General features: G+C 40.1%; 1 protein-coding gene across 1 annotated transcript in view; it reads right to left on the minus strand.

Moving 5' to 3' along the window:
- Positions 1–9,393, minus strand: part of RAB11FIP2 (RAB11 family interacting protein 2) — a 39,240-nt gene extending 29,847 nt beyond the window's left edge. The window contains exons 1-3 of the mRNA XM_021699867.1: positions 9,002–9,393; positions 2,795–3,237; positions 1,624–2,092 (exon numbers count right to left, since the gene is read on the minus strand). Coding sequence (XP_021555542.1) covers positions 1,624–2,092; positions 2,795–3,237; positions 9,002–9,354 — 1,265 coding nt within the window. The 5' untranslated portion in view covers positions 9,355–9,393. The remainder of the gene's footprint in view (positions 1–1,623; positions 2,093–2,794; positions 3,238–9,001) is intronic.
- Between the last annotated feature and the right edge of the window lie 3,373 nt (positions 9,394–12,766).

A 12,766-nucleotide genomic window follows, 5' to 3' on the forward strand; every position in this document is an offset into this window, starting at 1 on the left:
ATTTGAGTAGCACAACGAAACTATGGACTCTTCGAAAAAACATTAATGCCACACGATAAAAATATATTTTTTGGAGTATAGTTTATAAAGAAAACTGAGCAATACTTTTTAAAGCCACAGCAAATATTTACTGCTAAAAGAAAATGAAAGAAATACGTTTCCCGGGGCGCCTGGGTGGCTCAGTTGGTTAAGCGACTGCCTTCGGCTCAGGTCATGATCCCAGAGTCCCGGGATCAAGTCCCACGTCAGGCTCCCTGCTCAGCAGGGAGTCTGCTTCTCCCTCTGACCCTCCTCCCTCTCATGCTCTCTGTCTCTCATTCTCTCTCTCGCAAATAAATAAAATCTTAAAAAAAAAATTAAAAAAAAAAAAGAAATACACGTTTCCCTTGAAAATGTTAACTGCATACTTGAACACATCGGTAGAAGATCAGAAGACAGGTGGGAGAGCACGGTCTAAAAGGGTGCTTGTTAATACTACACTTTCTGTTTATGGTGGGACAAAACAAAGCACTTTTTGAATAAAATATGACATGACAGTATAATAAAACATAGTAGTAACAGCCACCATTCACGGGTTCCCTATTTAGGCCCTGGCTTTATACCATGTACTTGATTTATAATTTATCATCACCCAATGCTACCAAGCAGGTATTCTTTTCCTTGTTTCAAAGATGGAGACGATGAGGTTTATAGAGGTCACAGAGCTATTGAGCCAGGATTCCCACTCAGGCTGGTATTCTATATGTTATTGCCTTGAGGAAAAACTACATTCCATGGCAAACACTCTACCCTGCTATTCCATAACTGCTTAGGCTTCCAATAAATTCATCTTATTCTTTGACTAAGTTTTCTTTAAACAGCTATTCCACCGTTCACTTCTGCAAAATCTATAATCTCATTTAAAGGTATATAGTTCCAACTTGTACTAAGGAAGAAGAAAAGTACCATTATATATGTAACTGAGAACTCAGATTCTGAAAATCTATATCATGATAGTGATTATTCCTATGACCATAAGTCATCATATAGAAAACTCTTTGATATATTTAGAGTACCCACAAGGGTCACAAAATTCCAGTAAACATTCACAAATGAAAGCTGCTTCTAAACAGACATTTGATAACGGTAGTTAACGCCTACGATGAAAACCATTAATACTTAACCTAAGCCAGTATTTCTTAAAGAACAGCCCATGGGCTGCTATTGGTCCACTAATCCTCTCCAGAGAGCCCGTGAACTAATCCCTGGAAAATAGTATCTAGAAACATAACATATCACCTAATTTCTGGCCTGAATTAACACCCAGTGGTGATTCACTCTCACCATGTCTCATCAAAAGCTAGGACGTTCTCTTCGTAAGTTTCAGTGAGTTTCTTGCTCAGGGAAGTAGAAAGAGACTAGGGTAGGGATTAATAATCTTTTATCCTTCTAAGATAAAAAGTTCAATTCCAAAGATGTATGCAATGTTGCCTGGCTCCATAATTAATTATAAAAATAAGATAAGAATTTTGTTCAAGTCAAATAAAAGGAATTTAAAACATTCAAGTATTTAAAAGGGATATTTGATACTTTCAAGTATAATATTTTTCAAAATAGCACAATTTCCCCCAATGTTAGGCTTACCTTGAAGATGGCATTATATTTGAAGCCCTGAATTTTGTTGTAAACGGATTAGTTGACTCATAATCAAAATAGTCCTGACGATTTTCACTAAATGCATTAGGTGATTTCAAGTCACAAGGGCTATCAGATCCCCCATTGTTAAGTTTATCAGATCTTCGGCTATCTTTTTTTCCAGTCACTCTTTCAAACAGGCTAACTTTCTCCCTTTTCTCTCTTTTATTTTCTTTTCTAACTTCAACTGATTTTGAAAATAAATTCATGCTGCTGTCCCATGATTCACTGCTTTCTTCAAATGGATTTCTCTTCCTTGGCAGTGTTGCAAATTTTTGGGGTAATGAAGCAGTCACATTTGTAAATGGGTCATTCTGTCTTCCGAGAGACGATTCACCTTCATCCACACTGCTGTCAGGTTGGTTCATTTTAGAAGTATCAAAGCTTAATGTTCTTCTGTGTGGAGATTTGAGACTTCCTGCAAACAATTTTGTAGTTAGCATATAATCAGTGACACATTACATCACACTACTTGACACATTCTGTGTGCATACTGCTGCTTTTAGAATGAGAGCAATTAGCTAAAGATATTAACCTTTAAAATAATCAAGGAAAACAATCTTAAAATGGTAAAGTATAGCACAAGTAGGTAGGCTAATGATAATTAGCATATTGCTAGACAATCAGTAATTTACTCAGCTCAGAAAAAAAAAAATCACATAAGCTATAATGTCAAAACTAGAGGTTCTGGTGGGCATAAAGGTGCTATAAATTCTCAAAGACTTTTGTCATCATTAGCATTAAATATACTTTGCTACTTCTGAACATACAAGATTTTTTTTCTAGGAACGTTCTGATTAAATGGAACATTTATTTATGCTTCAGGCTTTCAAGACCAAAGAAACAGCAGGAAAAAAAGAGGCGAGGCCATGAAAAGCAACTGGGACTCATTTTTGTTATCACTTAATAATATAAACACAATGCTGAATACAGACAAGTTCTGCCTTTAATAAACTTACCACTTTTGAGCATACTCAGCACTCAATAAAGAGTTGACGACTAAACTTAGAAACTACCAAGAAATTGCAATTTTTATTTTCTAACTTTCTAAGTTAGACTTATTTAAAAATTACAACGGTAGTTCGGATCACTAAGGATACAATTAGAAGGTGTCACTTACCACTTTCCGGAACTGCTCCAAAGGAATCTATCTGCCGTCCAAGAAGATGCGTTTGACCAGTGGTGCCAGACTTCAGTTTCTCAGAAGATATGTGGGTCCCAGTTAAGTCAGACATTGAATGTGCTGAAGAGAGTCGCTGAGGACCCAAAAGAAAAGGCTTTTTTGGTTTGGATTTCATCTGTATTTCACCACTTGAAAATTCAGTATTGGCATCGGGTATGTGAGAACTTGGAATGATTGCAGAAGACGTATCAGAAAATGTCCCATCATTTTTTCTACCTTTCATCTTATCTTTTAATTTTGCAAAAGGAGATCTTGTTTTGTCCTTCATTGATAAGTCAAACATACTTGCTGTCATATTGTTCCTCATGAATTGAATATTGACCTTTATCTCACCCCTGTTTTTGGCTCTTTTTCCTTGTTTGGATTCTAATCTAAACCACCTTAAAGAGAAGGAAAAAACTGGGTTGTAACTCATAATGCAGAGAGGATACGAGCCTGTTATGTATAAATAGGTTTTCAGGTAAAGCTATTACACGTCAAGGCAATCTAAGCACGACAGCACTTCTGTGTCCATCTGACATAAGCATTGCTAGTGGCCTAAAAACCTTTGTTAATGTTAAAAGACATTGAGGTAAAGGCTATGAAAGAATTCATCAGTTCACTACTCTTGAGCATTATACAATAATGACCCCATTTTTAATAATTAAATATTTAGCCCGTTTTTCTTCTGTAAAAACTATTGAAAGAATTTCGTTAACATTGGAGACCACCGCATTATAGTTTGCTCACTGTGAAAATTACCTAAGATGTAATTTAGATTCGTATCAAGTGGGTCAAAGCCTTCTCCTGAATAAAGTATGAAAAACGAGTAAAATGTAGGAAGTGACAAATAGTCATAAATCCTGTAAAGTTTTTGAAAAAGCAAGCTTAAATGCTTCCTGTTAGAATCTATTTGCTTCATTTACTATTGCTACTGTAACAATACCAAAGAAAAATTATTTTAATTGGAGCCAAATCTTATGCTTGTAGTCAGTTTGCTGAATTGCACTGCCCATTGTCAAATGATGTTCCAGCAGTCCCCCTTATCCACGGCTTCAGTACCAGCGGTTAACCGAGTCCTGGAAGCAGACAATCCTCTGTCTGACATATCCTCAGAAGGTCAGTAGTAGCCTAATGCTACGTCACAAAGCCTATGTCATTCACCCCGCTTCATCTCAACAGGGAGGCATTTTATCATCTCACATCAGCACGAGGAGAGTGAGTACAGGACAATAAGAGAGAGAGACCACATTCGCATTGCTTTTATTACAGTATATAACTGTTCTATTGTACTACTGATCTCTTACTGTGCCTAATTTATAAATTAAACTTGATCATAGGTATGTACATATAGAGAAAAACATAGCATATCTAGGATTGGGTACTAGCCACAATTTCAGGCACCCACTGGGGGTCTTGGAACGTATCCCCGTGGATACGAGGGGGCTACTATATACGAAGCCAAGTTTGTTTTGGTTTTGTTCATAGTATTTTTATCCACAAGAAAGTCTCCAGTGGTCAGTGATACAAGTGGTTATTCTACAGGGAAAACAGCCAAAAAATTGCAAAATCAAGCCTAGAAGAGTTTCTACAGTGTTTTCACATTACTTAACAATGAAGCATAACCTGCACACAGGTTATTACTTAAATACAGCTCTAACCAAGTGTAACAAATTTTCTTAGCTACAAAGGAACTCTGATCTAATTTTACATTAGTACTTTCTCTCCTTGTTACCAGGAAGATATGCCAGAAGAAACCTATGTTTACTATCCATCAGGTGGAAGACCAGTTCATGGGTCTTTTCCAGGCAGGAGAGAAAATTGGCACAAAGCATCCATACCAGTTCCATCTCAGCAAGTTACACACGAGAGAAATGTTTTCTTCATTAATTTGAAGCAATTCAATCAATTAAGATCTAGTTGCATCAAAGCAAGCAGTTTTTTAAAAATAAAATATTTTATAATAGGAAGCATTACCCCAAGACCCTAAATTGAGAAACGCCCTTGAAGCAAATATTGAAATCTGAAGACACAGGGACTAGAAATAAAAAATGACAGCAATAAACTCTGTGGAATAGAGAACCTTGAACAAGACAAAATTTAATACTCGAAAAGCAAGGTTATACACCCTGTTATTAATTCCCAGTTCTGGAAAATAAAGCCATTTTCAAGGGGGGAGACATGCTTCTAATGGATAGTACATGGGAAATACTCTGTAACATCCAGGCTTTACACAAAATAAGTGAATATACTTTGCAAGAAGTGTACCAAAAACAAAAAACCTAAGCATGTCCTCGGGCGCCTGGGTGGCTCAGTTGGTTAAGCGACTGCCTTCAGCTCAGGTCATGACCCTGGAGTCCCGGGATCGAGTCCCACATCGGGCTCCCTGCTCAGCAGGGAGCCTGCTTCTCCCTCCGACCCTCCCCCCTCTCATGTGCTCTCTGTCTCTCTCATTCTCTCTGTCTCAAATAAATAAATAAATCTTTAAAAAAAACAAAAAACCTAAGCATGTCCTCTTCCATGTATACAACAAATCAAAGCAAATCTGAGGAAAAAAATAAACCAATAACCCAATAGATAGTAGGAGGTGAGAGTAATCAAAACTCATTGAATTTCAGAAATAAGACCAAATCAATCATCTACTTTTAACATCCATTTTTCATAGATGAGGGAATTGAGGCACAAAGGCTAAGTAACTTGCCAATGTCAGATTAAAGTCAATAAGGAAAATATCCAAGTTGATGAGTAACATCTGCATGAAAATAGAAGTTCTTTACTATTTGATGAACCACAAATGTTAATAAGGTTAAAGGCAGGGCTGGCCACGTGTTACAGAACGCTGTGTTCAATCAGGAGGCAGTGACAACCAAGGAAGAAGGCAACGCAGGTCTTCTCCTGCTAAAGGGCAAGCTCCTTGAAGGCAGTTTGCCTTGCACTCAATAAATGTTTATTGAATATTTTTTTCTAAAACTATACTCTTAACACAACCAAGCTACAACTCTGTGTGTGTTGTGTTGTTTTTGTTTTATGGTAGGGAACACTACTCAGGTAAGCTTTAAAGAATCAAGCAAGTCAGTATTTGAATACAAATTCTAAATACAGTGTATTTTCCATCATCCTCTCCCCACCCTTCAAGAAAAAAAAAACTGCAAAGAACTTTTAACAAATATATAAAACTTAAAATTTAGGCATGACAAACTACTTTAGCTGCTTTGTTTTGAAAGGGATATAATGGGGAAGTCTTAATGAGACCTGCAAGAATCATTCCAGAGATAGCACTTATTTTCCCAGGCTTCAGAAAGATAAAATGAAGACACAGCATTTGGGGCTTAGTGGATTAATGCTGATTTTTTTTTCACCTCTGGAGTGTTGTTTTTAAACTGTATATGGCCTCTGTTCAATTTTTAGTGGGCACAGGTCCATGTTCAAAAACCACCACACATGTGGGAACTATTCCCAAGCAATTGGTGCTGTGTGGTCAGAAACAGGACAAGATTGGCAGGAAGGGTGCCAGAGGCCAGGACACAGGTGCAATGCAGAGACTCACACAAAAGTCCTAAAATCTGCATGTGTTTGAGTCATACCTAACTCTAGGGACTCTGATTGTTACTACTTTTCATGAGCATTTAAAAAAAAAAAAAAAATCAACATTACCCATTCCTGTTGTAAAAAAATCAATAGATATTACATAACAGCATGAACGATTTTACCGTTCTATTATTAAACATTGTATTATTTCCTTAAATCTCAAGCCAGAACCAACCCAGACACCCATAAAAGTGGGAGATACAGAAGTTCTCTTTCCATGCCCCACTCAAAATGTTCTGGCTCAGGCCCTTTCCCTCTCCTTAAAAGAAAAAAAAAAAAAGAAAGAAAGGCATTTAATCTCAAATTATAAAAATAAGTAAAGTAATAGTTTTCGCCATCACATTTCTTTGCCTATCATGACACAATTGGAAGACAAGCTGTAAATACTTGTCTTCAGTGTCAAGAGTATAAAGTGTCACACCCAGCAGTTTCATGGGACTTCTAAATCAGCTGGTAGCCTTCATCACTCATACCGGTTTTCTAAAAAGCACTTGGGGATATGCCGACAAGGCTCAGCACTGTGCAGAATATTAAATATCTTTCTTGCAATACACCGGCGGCTCGAGTTCATCTCGTACTGTGCCACATGCACAGCTGTGCTGGAAAAGGAAGCTATTAAATATATTAAAAAACTAGAAATATTACCAATAAAGCTATCTCATCAAATATGTGGTCCTCATTCATCCACAACGAAAATGGGATTTAATAACATCTGAAAATCACTTTGCATGCAATAACATCACAAGCCCTGTTGAGAACATTTAAAAGTATTTTCCCCCTGAAAGTTCAAATGAATTTTATATAGTAGTCAATAGAGAATTTCTGGAGGGAGACCACGATAGGAGAGAGTTGCTTATGGCCAAATATACTGTCATTCGGATGCTGCCAAAGATAAGGAGTAAAACAAGAAGGAATTTTAAAAACTCATTTCATCCTCTGAATCTCTGGATTCACAGTTGGGCCTACTTTCACTCAGAAAATTTAGATTTCAGAGAAGACCTGTAATAGGTCATTCATTAACATAAAAACTACCCAAAAACGCAGCATAAAATTTGCAGTTACAATATACTTAAAAGTTTACATTCAAAGCACTTTAAATATTATAGAGCAAGTGTCATCCAAAATTGGTGATTTGAAGCAAATTATTTGCTGATTATCCATTTTTCAGTTTCAATTTGATGAAGAACTCCTCAGAGGAAACAATGCCATTTTGGAGGTAACAGTTGTCAAAAATCACCCGTATATATTCAACTTTACATTCTTTGAAAATTTTTCTTAAAATATTATCTCCTAATTAAATATTTACCAGTTTTCCTCTTGCATTCCTAGTACTTCTTATCTCTCTACCCTTTTACCCTTCACATATTAAATCTTACACGAAGTCCTAATTTAAAAAAATGTAATAAAAATAAAAACACAAATCAAGAGAAGACTGCAGGAAGATGTACAGAAAATAATAAGACACACTTGTTCTAAAATACAAGAAATTAACACGAACTTCAAGAAAGTTACCATTACCAAAAGTTTTTAAAAGGGCAAATAAATTTCAGTTATGACTGAAAGAAACACCAAAGCTGCTTTGGAAACTTGGAAGTCCTCTTATAAATTCAACCTATATTTTTCTCTCATTAATTCCGTTAATCTTAAGGTTCTCTCAGATCAGAATAATTACAGGTTTAAGGAAGGGTGAGTATATCTATCTCTAAAAACATATCATTTTTCAACTTAAGACATAATATCCAAGTGCTAATTTATATTATCCTTTTTTAAATGAGACTATATCTATCCTAAGCTTAAAAGTCGTAGGTTAAAGGTCATGTTTGCAGTGAAGAGGTCATTAAATCACTTCATCACAAGAACTGAATCACTGTCTCCAATCTGAGAGCATTTAACATAGTCTAAACACGCTGGCTTTACAAAATTAATTCTGAAGTAATATACTAACTCCAATACATTGTAAATTCACAGGAGAATGTTAGCGTGTATTCAAGGTTAGGAATGTTTGTAAACACTTTTAAAATTTTTTTCTTTTAACAGCTTTAGACTCCATCAAGATGTACTGACCCCGAAAAATGGTTGAGCTAAAATAAAAGCCAATTTGTGTTTGTAAATCTGCAATGAAATACTGAGCTCTAAATTTGGTAATTTATCTTTTGACAGCTTCAGAGTTCAATATGAGACCTTATATTGGTGGATTTAATTTTCTGATGTTCCATTTCCTGGCAAATTGTAATGTTTAATGATCATAACAATTTGAACATATGTTATGTGATCCAGTCCTCTTATAAGTAGTGAAACAATGTCAGTTTACTTAAAATTCAGTGCAAAATATTCAATTATTTAAGATGTTTACCTTAAAAATGAGAGAGTAATGGATCATTAATGCCTCCATTTAAAAAATATTTCTTCACAAGGGCTATTTTTACTTCAGATTCGTGCAGATATGGTGCTTAAAACTAGGTCATATTTCAATCCAAAACCAATGCCCCAGCTATACAAATAATTTCCAAGAACAGAATATCCATAAATAAGATATAGTTAATCTCCCCCAAATTCAAAATAAATTACATAACTTACTCTGTTTTCCTTCTTTGTTTGTCCTCAAAGATGTCATTGAGATTGATTGCCACCTGCCCTAAAAACTTATCCAGACCCACCAGGGACCTGTGCATAACTATGAGGAAAAGAATGTATTTCTCTGGATTCCCCTGCATTAGCAATCCAGGTAGCTCAAAAGAGGCCTCTTCCTTCCAGACTGGCTCAAGGGTTTTCTCAGCTACAGAGGTGGAGTACTTTTCCTTGCCCAACTGAATTATAGTGTATGTGTCATTGGTGCCACTTTTGCCTTTTGGCTTAAGATCTTTGGCTTGGAGCACTGTGACCTGCACGTGGGTAGGAAACCACTTTTGGGCTTGCTCGGACAGCATCATTCTGTCCTTTTTCTCTGCACCGAGTTCTCAAGCGCAGGCAGTGCCCCTCCCGGAGGGAGAGCCTAATTCCTTAATCACTGCATCCTAAGGGCACTTAACGGCGACAGGCAAACTCACAGCTGCCCAACTTCCCCAGGGCTCGCTGTCAAGCGCCTCGCTGGGGCAGCCCGGAGGCACGGCTGTTCTGGGGGTGCCCTCTCCGCTGCAGAAGCCCAGGGGCCCACCATCCCCTGGCCGCACAGCCCAGGCCTCCGCGCGGGCCCCCACGCCTGGCGTCCGCACCTTCACGCGCCGCCGGCCGCGGGGACGGACCGTGGGCGGCGGCGAGCGGCTCCCGGGCCTGCGGGCAGGTGAGGCCTGGCCGCCAAGGACCCGCGGAGGGCTGCGGGGGTGGGAGGGCGCCCCCCGCCCGACCTACTAGAGCTCGCCCGCCCAAACTCGCAGCCCCCGGCCCCACGCCTGCCTCCTCACGGCCGGGCCGCCCCCGCCTCCTCCGCGTCTCCCGCCCGCCCGCGCAGATCGGCTGGCCCGGCCCGGCTCCTCCTTCCGACCCCGGTAATACGAACCGCCGGCGGCTCGCGCGGCCTGGCTCCCTCTCGCAAACCTCTCCCTCTCCCTCCTCCTCCTCCCCCTCCTCCCCCTCGCCTCGGCTCCTCCTCTCGGGCGGGGGCGGGGGCGGGTCGCCTGGCCGTGGAGCGGGATGGGGGGCAGGGGACGCGGCCGCCCCAGCGCCGGCGGGCCACGGGCTGCAGGACGGCGGGTACGGGGCTCGGCCTCGCCCGGCCGGCTGCTCCTAACACCCGGCGGGCGGCGGCGGCGGCACTTCCGGGTTGGCCTTCTCCATGTTGAGTTCGGGAACGCGACGGGGCGGGGTAGGGCGGGGCTGCGGGGTCAGGGGTCAGCGCCTCCCTGGTTGCCGTGGCGACCGGGGGCGCGCAGCGCGAGCTTCCCCGCCCAGGCCTGGGCGCTCCTCCCTGGTTTCGCGCTCGCTGCTGGGGCCTGGAAGGGCGCTGGGCCCCGGGGACGTGGGGGCCTGCACAGGCCAGCAGGGAGGCTCCAGTGGGGAGCGGCGGAGTGCTCCTGAGAGGTGGCTACCAAGGCCCGGGCCTGCACGATCTAGGGAGAGACCCGATTTCAGTCCTTGGAAACTAACACAGTTTGGTTGTACCCTGATGCCTGGCGCCTGGCACAGAGCGGGCGTTAGATAAATGGTGGCGGGATGCGTCAGTCCTCTTCACTGACCGAAAACACTTTTCCCCAACCCCTTACCCACTCTTCTCTAATTCCATGGAAAGACATCCCCCACCCCCAACGGAAGAAGAGAGGAAAGCAGATAAAAGATTCCCAAACCAACACAGGAATTAAAAAAGATCTGGAGAGACACTGGCTAGAGTCAAAAGACCTGGTTCCTGAACCCCATGTCGGCCACCATCAGTCTGTGTGACCTTGGACAAGTCATTTCCCCTCCTTGACCCTCAGTCTCTCCAGGGGCAAGAAGACTGTGTCTAGGACACCCTCTGGGCACTCCCAGTCTCGTAAGACTATCCAACTTCCGAAGCCAAACCCAGAGATGATTCTCATTCACCAAGGGCTACAGACTGTTGCCTTACCTGCACTTAAGGGCACAACCTGATGGACACCAGTGCTGTTGGAAAGGAGGAGGCTTTTTAAGAGAAGGAAATGGAGATCTGTTAATACTGAGCTTTTTCTGGACTAGCCAGATCTACTGCGAAAAGTATGGGTAATGGCTGATGAGTCAGGAGCCCTGCTGGGATATTCTGTCTCTGCTGGAAATTCAGTAGGTAGCCTGTGATGGGCACTTAGCTTCCTTGGGGCAAGGGACTGAGATTCTGGGAGCCTCCATCTCTTTGTCCATACATTGTAGATAAAATGGCTATTGGATTGTAGATAGCTTTTTATTTTATTTTATTGTGACTAAAATAGTTTGGAGGAGTATTCTGAGATAATGTACATTTCCTAGCATAGTGTGGCACTGCGTCTCCTTTTGCCCTTCTATTTCTCAATTATAAGAGATATTTATATACTACTTTTATTGTATTTATTTCTGTTCATGGCTTATCTTCCCAAGGAAATTCTAAATTCTTTGGACTGCCTTGTGTATCATGGATCATCCCTTCACAGTGCCTAGCATTCAGTAGGTACTTGGTTTATTGAATGACTTAATGCCTCTTTTCCCTTTATAGGATGAATTTTGAGAGTAAAACAATTTGATAGATGTGCATATACTTTTCCAACTAAAAATGACCATAAGAGTAAGACAGAGTGTTTATTATTTTTAGGCAAGGTTCAAAACTTTTCCATTTGAAGACATTATGTTCTCCATGTTCCTCAGGGTCCCATGTTTACAGGATACTAGCTGCGGCCCTTAAAACTAACAAACAAGGGCCTTTTCATTAAATATTTATTGAATGGAGGTATGCGAGGGCCCAATATATTTGCGTCAGAAGAGCAGTCATTGAAGAACCTTAGTGGGAGAGGGAATGACCTTATATATTTTTTTAGTCTTGTGGAAGGAAGGTACTTTTCTAACACTAAAGGACAATGACACAAACCTCAAAGAGCACCCAAATTCTAGCACATTCTTTCAGGGACCCACTGACACTTAACTAGTGTCTATAGATTTCCTTTCATGTATTAGAAACTCCCAATTTTTTAGTGCTGCTTACACACAGTGGCTGGTGTGAGTTCTGCGTGAAGTAGGTGCTTCAAAAAGAGACACTAGATTAATTTACCACCAGAATCTTCAGGGAAACAAACTATAGATTAATCTTAAGTAATCCTGAGCTAGATACCATCTAGAGTGAAAAGACCTGGTTTTAGGTCATTCTACGGAAAGCATACTATAAAAATGTTAAAAAAAAAAAAAAAGCAGAATTTTCCATCTCTGAGACACAGTGTATGAAAAGACCATATGTGGAAAATAAAACAAAATCATCATCGTACTGTGAATATAGCATCTGGATCCCAGAGTGAGCAGTTGTCAACTTTAAAGAAAAATATTCTTAGGGATTTTTAGAGAGTGCACTGAATAGTCAATGGTGGAATTTCAACCAGCCTCTCTAGAGAGAAATAATTTGACACCTGAAACTTACAAAAACAAAATAAACATCATGAAAACAAATTTAAGTTTAGAATTTTTACAAATTGCACTTTTAAAAGTCTTCATGTCTCTATTAAATGTTGTAAATAAATAAACGATAGGCAATTAATTATGATAGTGGATGTGTGTTTCTAAAGAGCTTAAATTGTTTGGTAGGCTTTATTAATGATTATAAACTTGTTTACAAGTATCATTTCACTCATCTCTGAAATATAGTTATCTCTAGGGTGGAAGTTGGCAGCAATAGTTCACAGCAATGCAATAACATACTCCGCCAACACAATTCAGGGA

The sequence above is a fragment of the Neomonachus schauinslandi genome, chromosome 6, assembly GCF_002201575.2.
Source record: "Neomonachus schauinslandi chromosome 6, ASM220157v2, whole genome shotgun sequence".
NCBI lineage: Eukaryota > Metazoa > Chordata > Mammalia > Carnivora > Phocidae > Neomonachus > Neomonachus schauinslandi.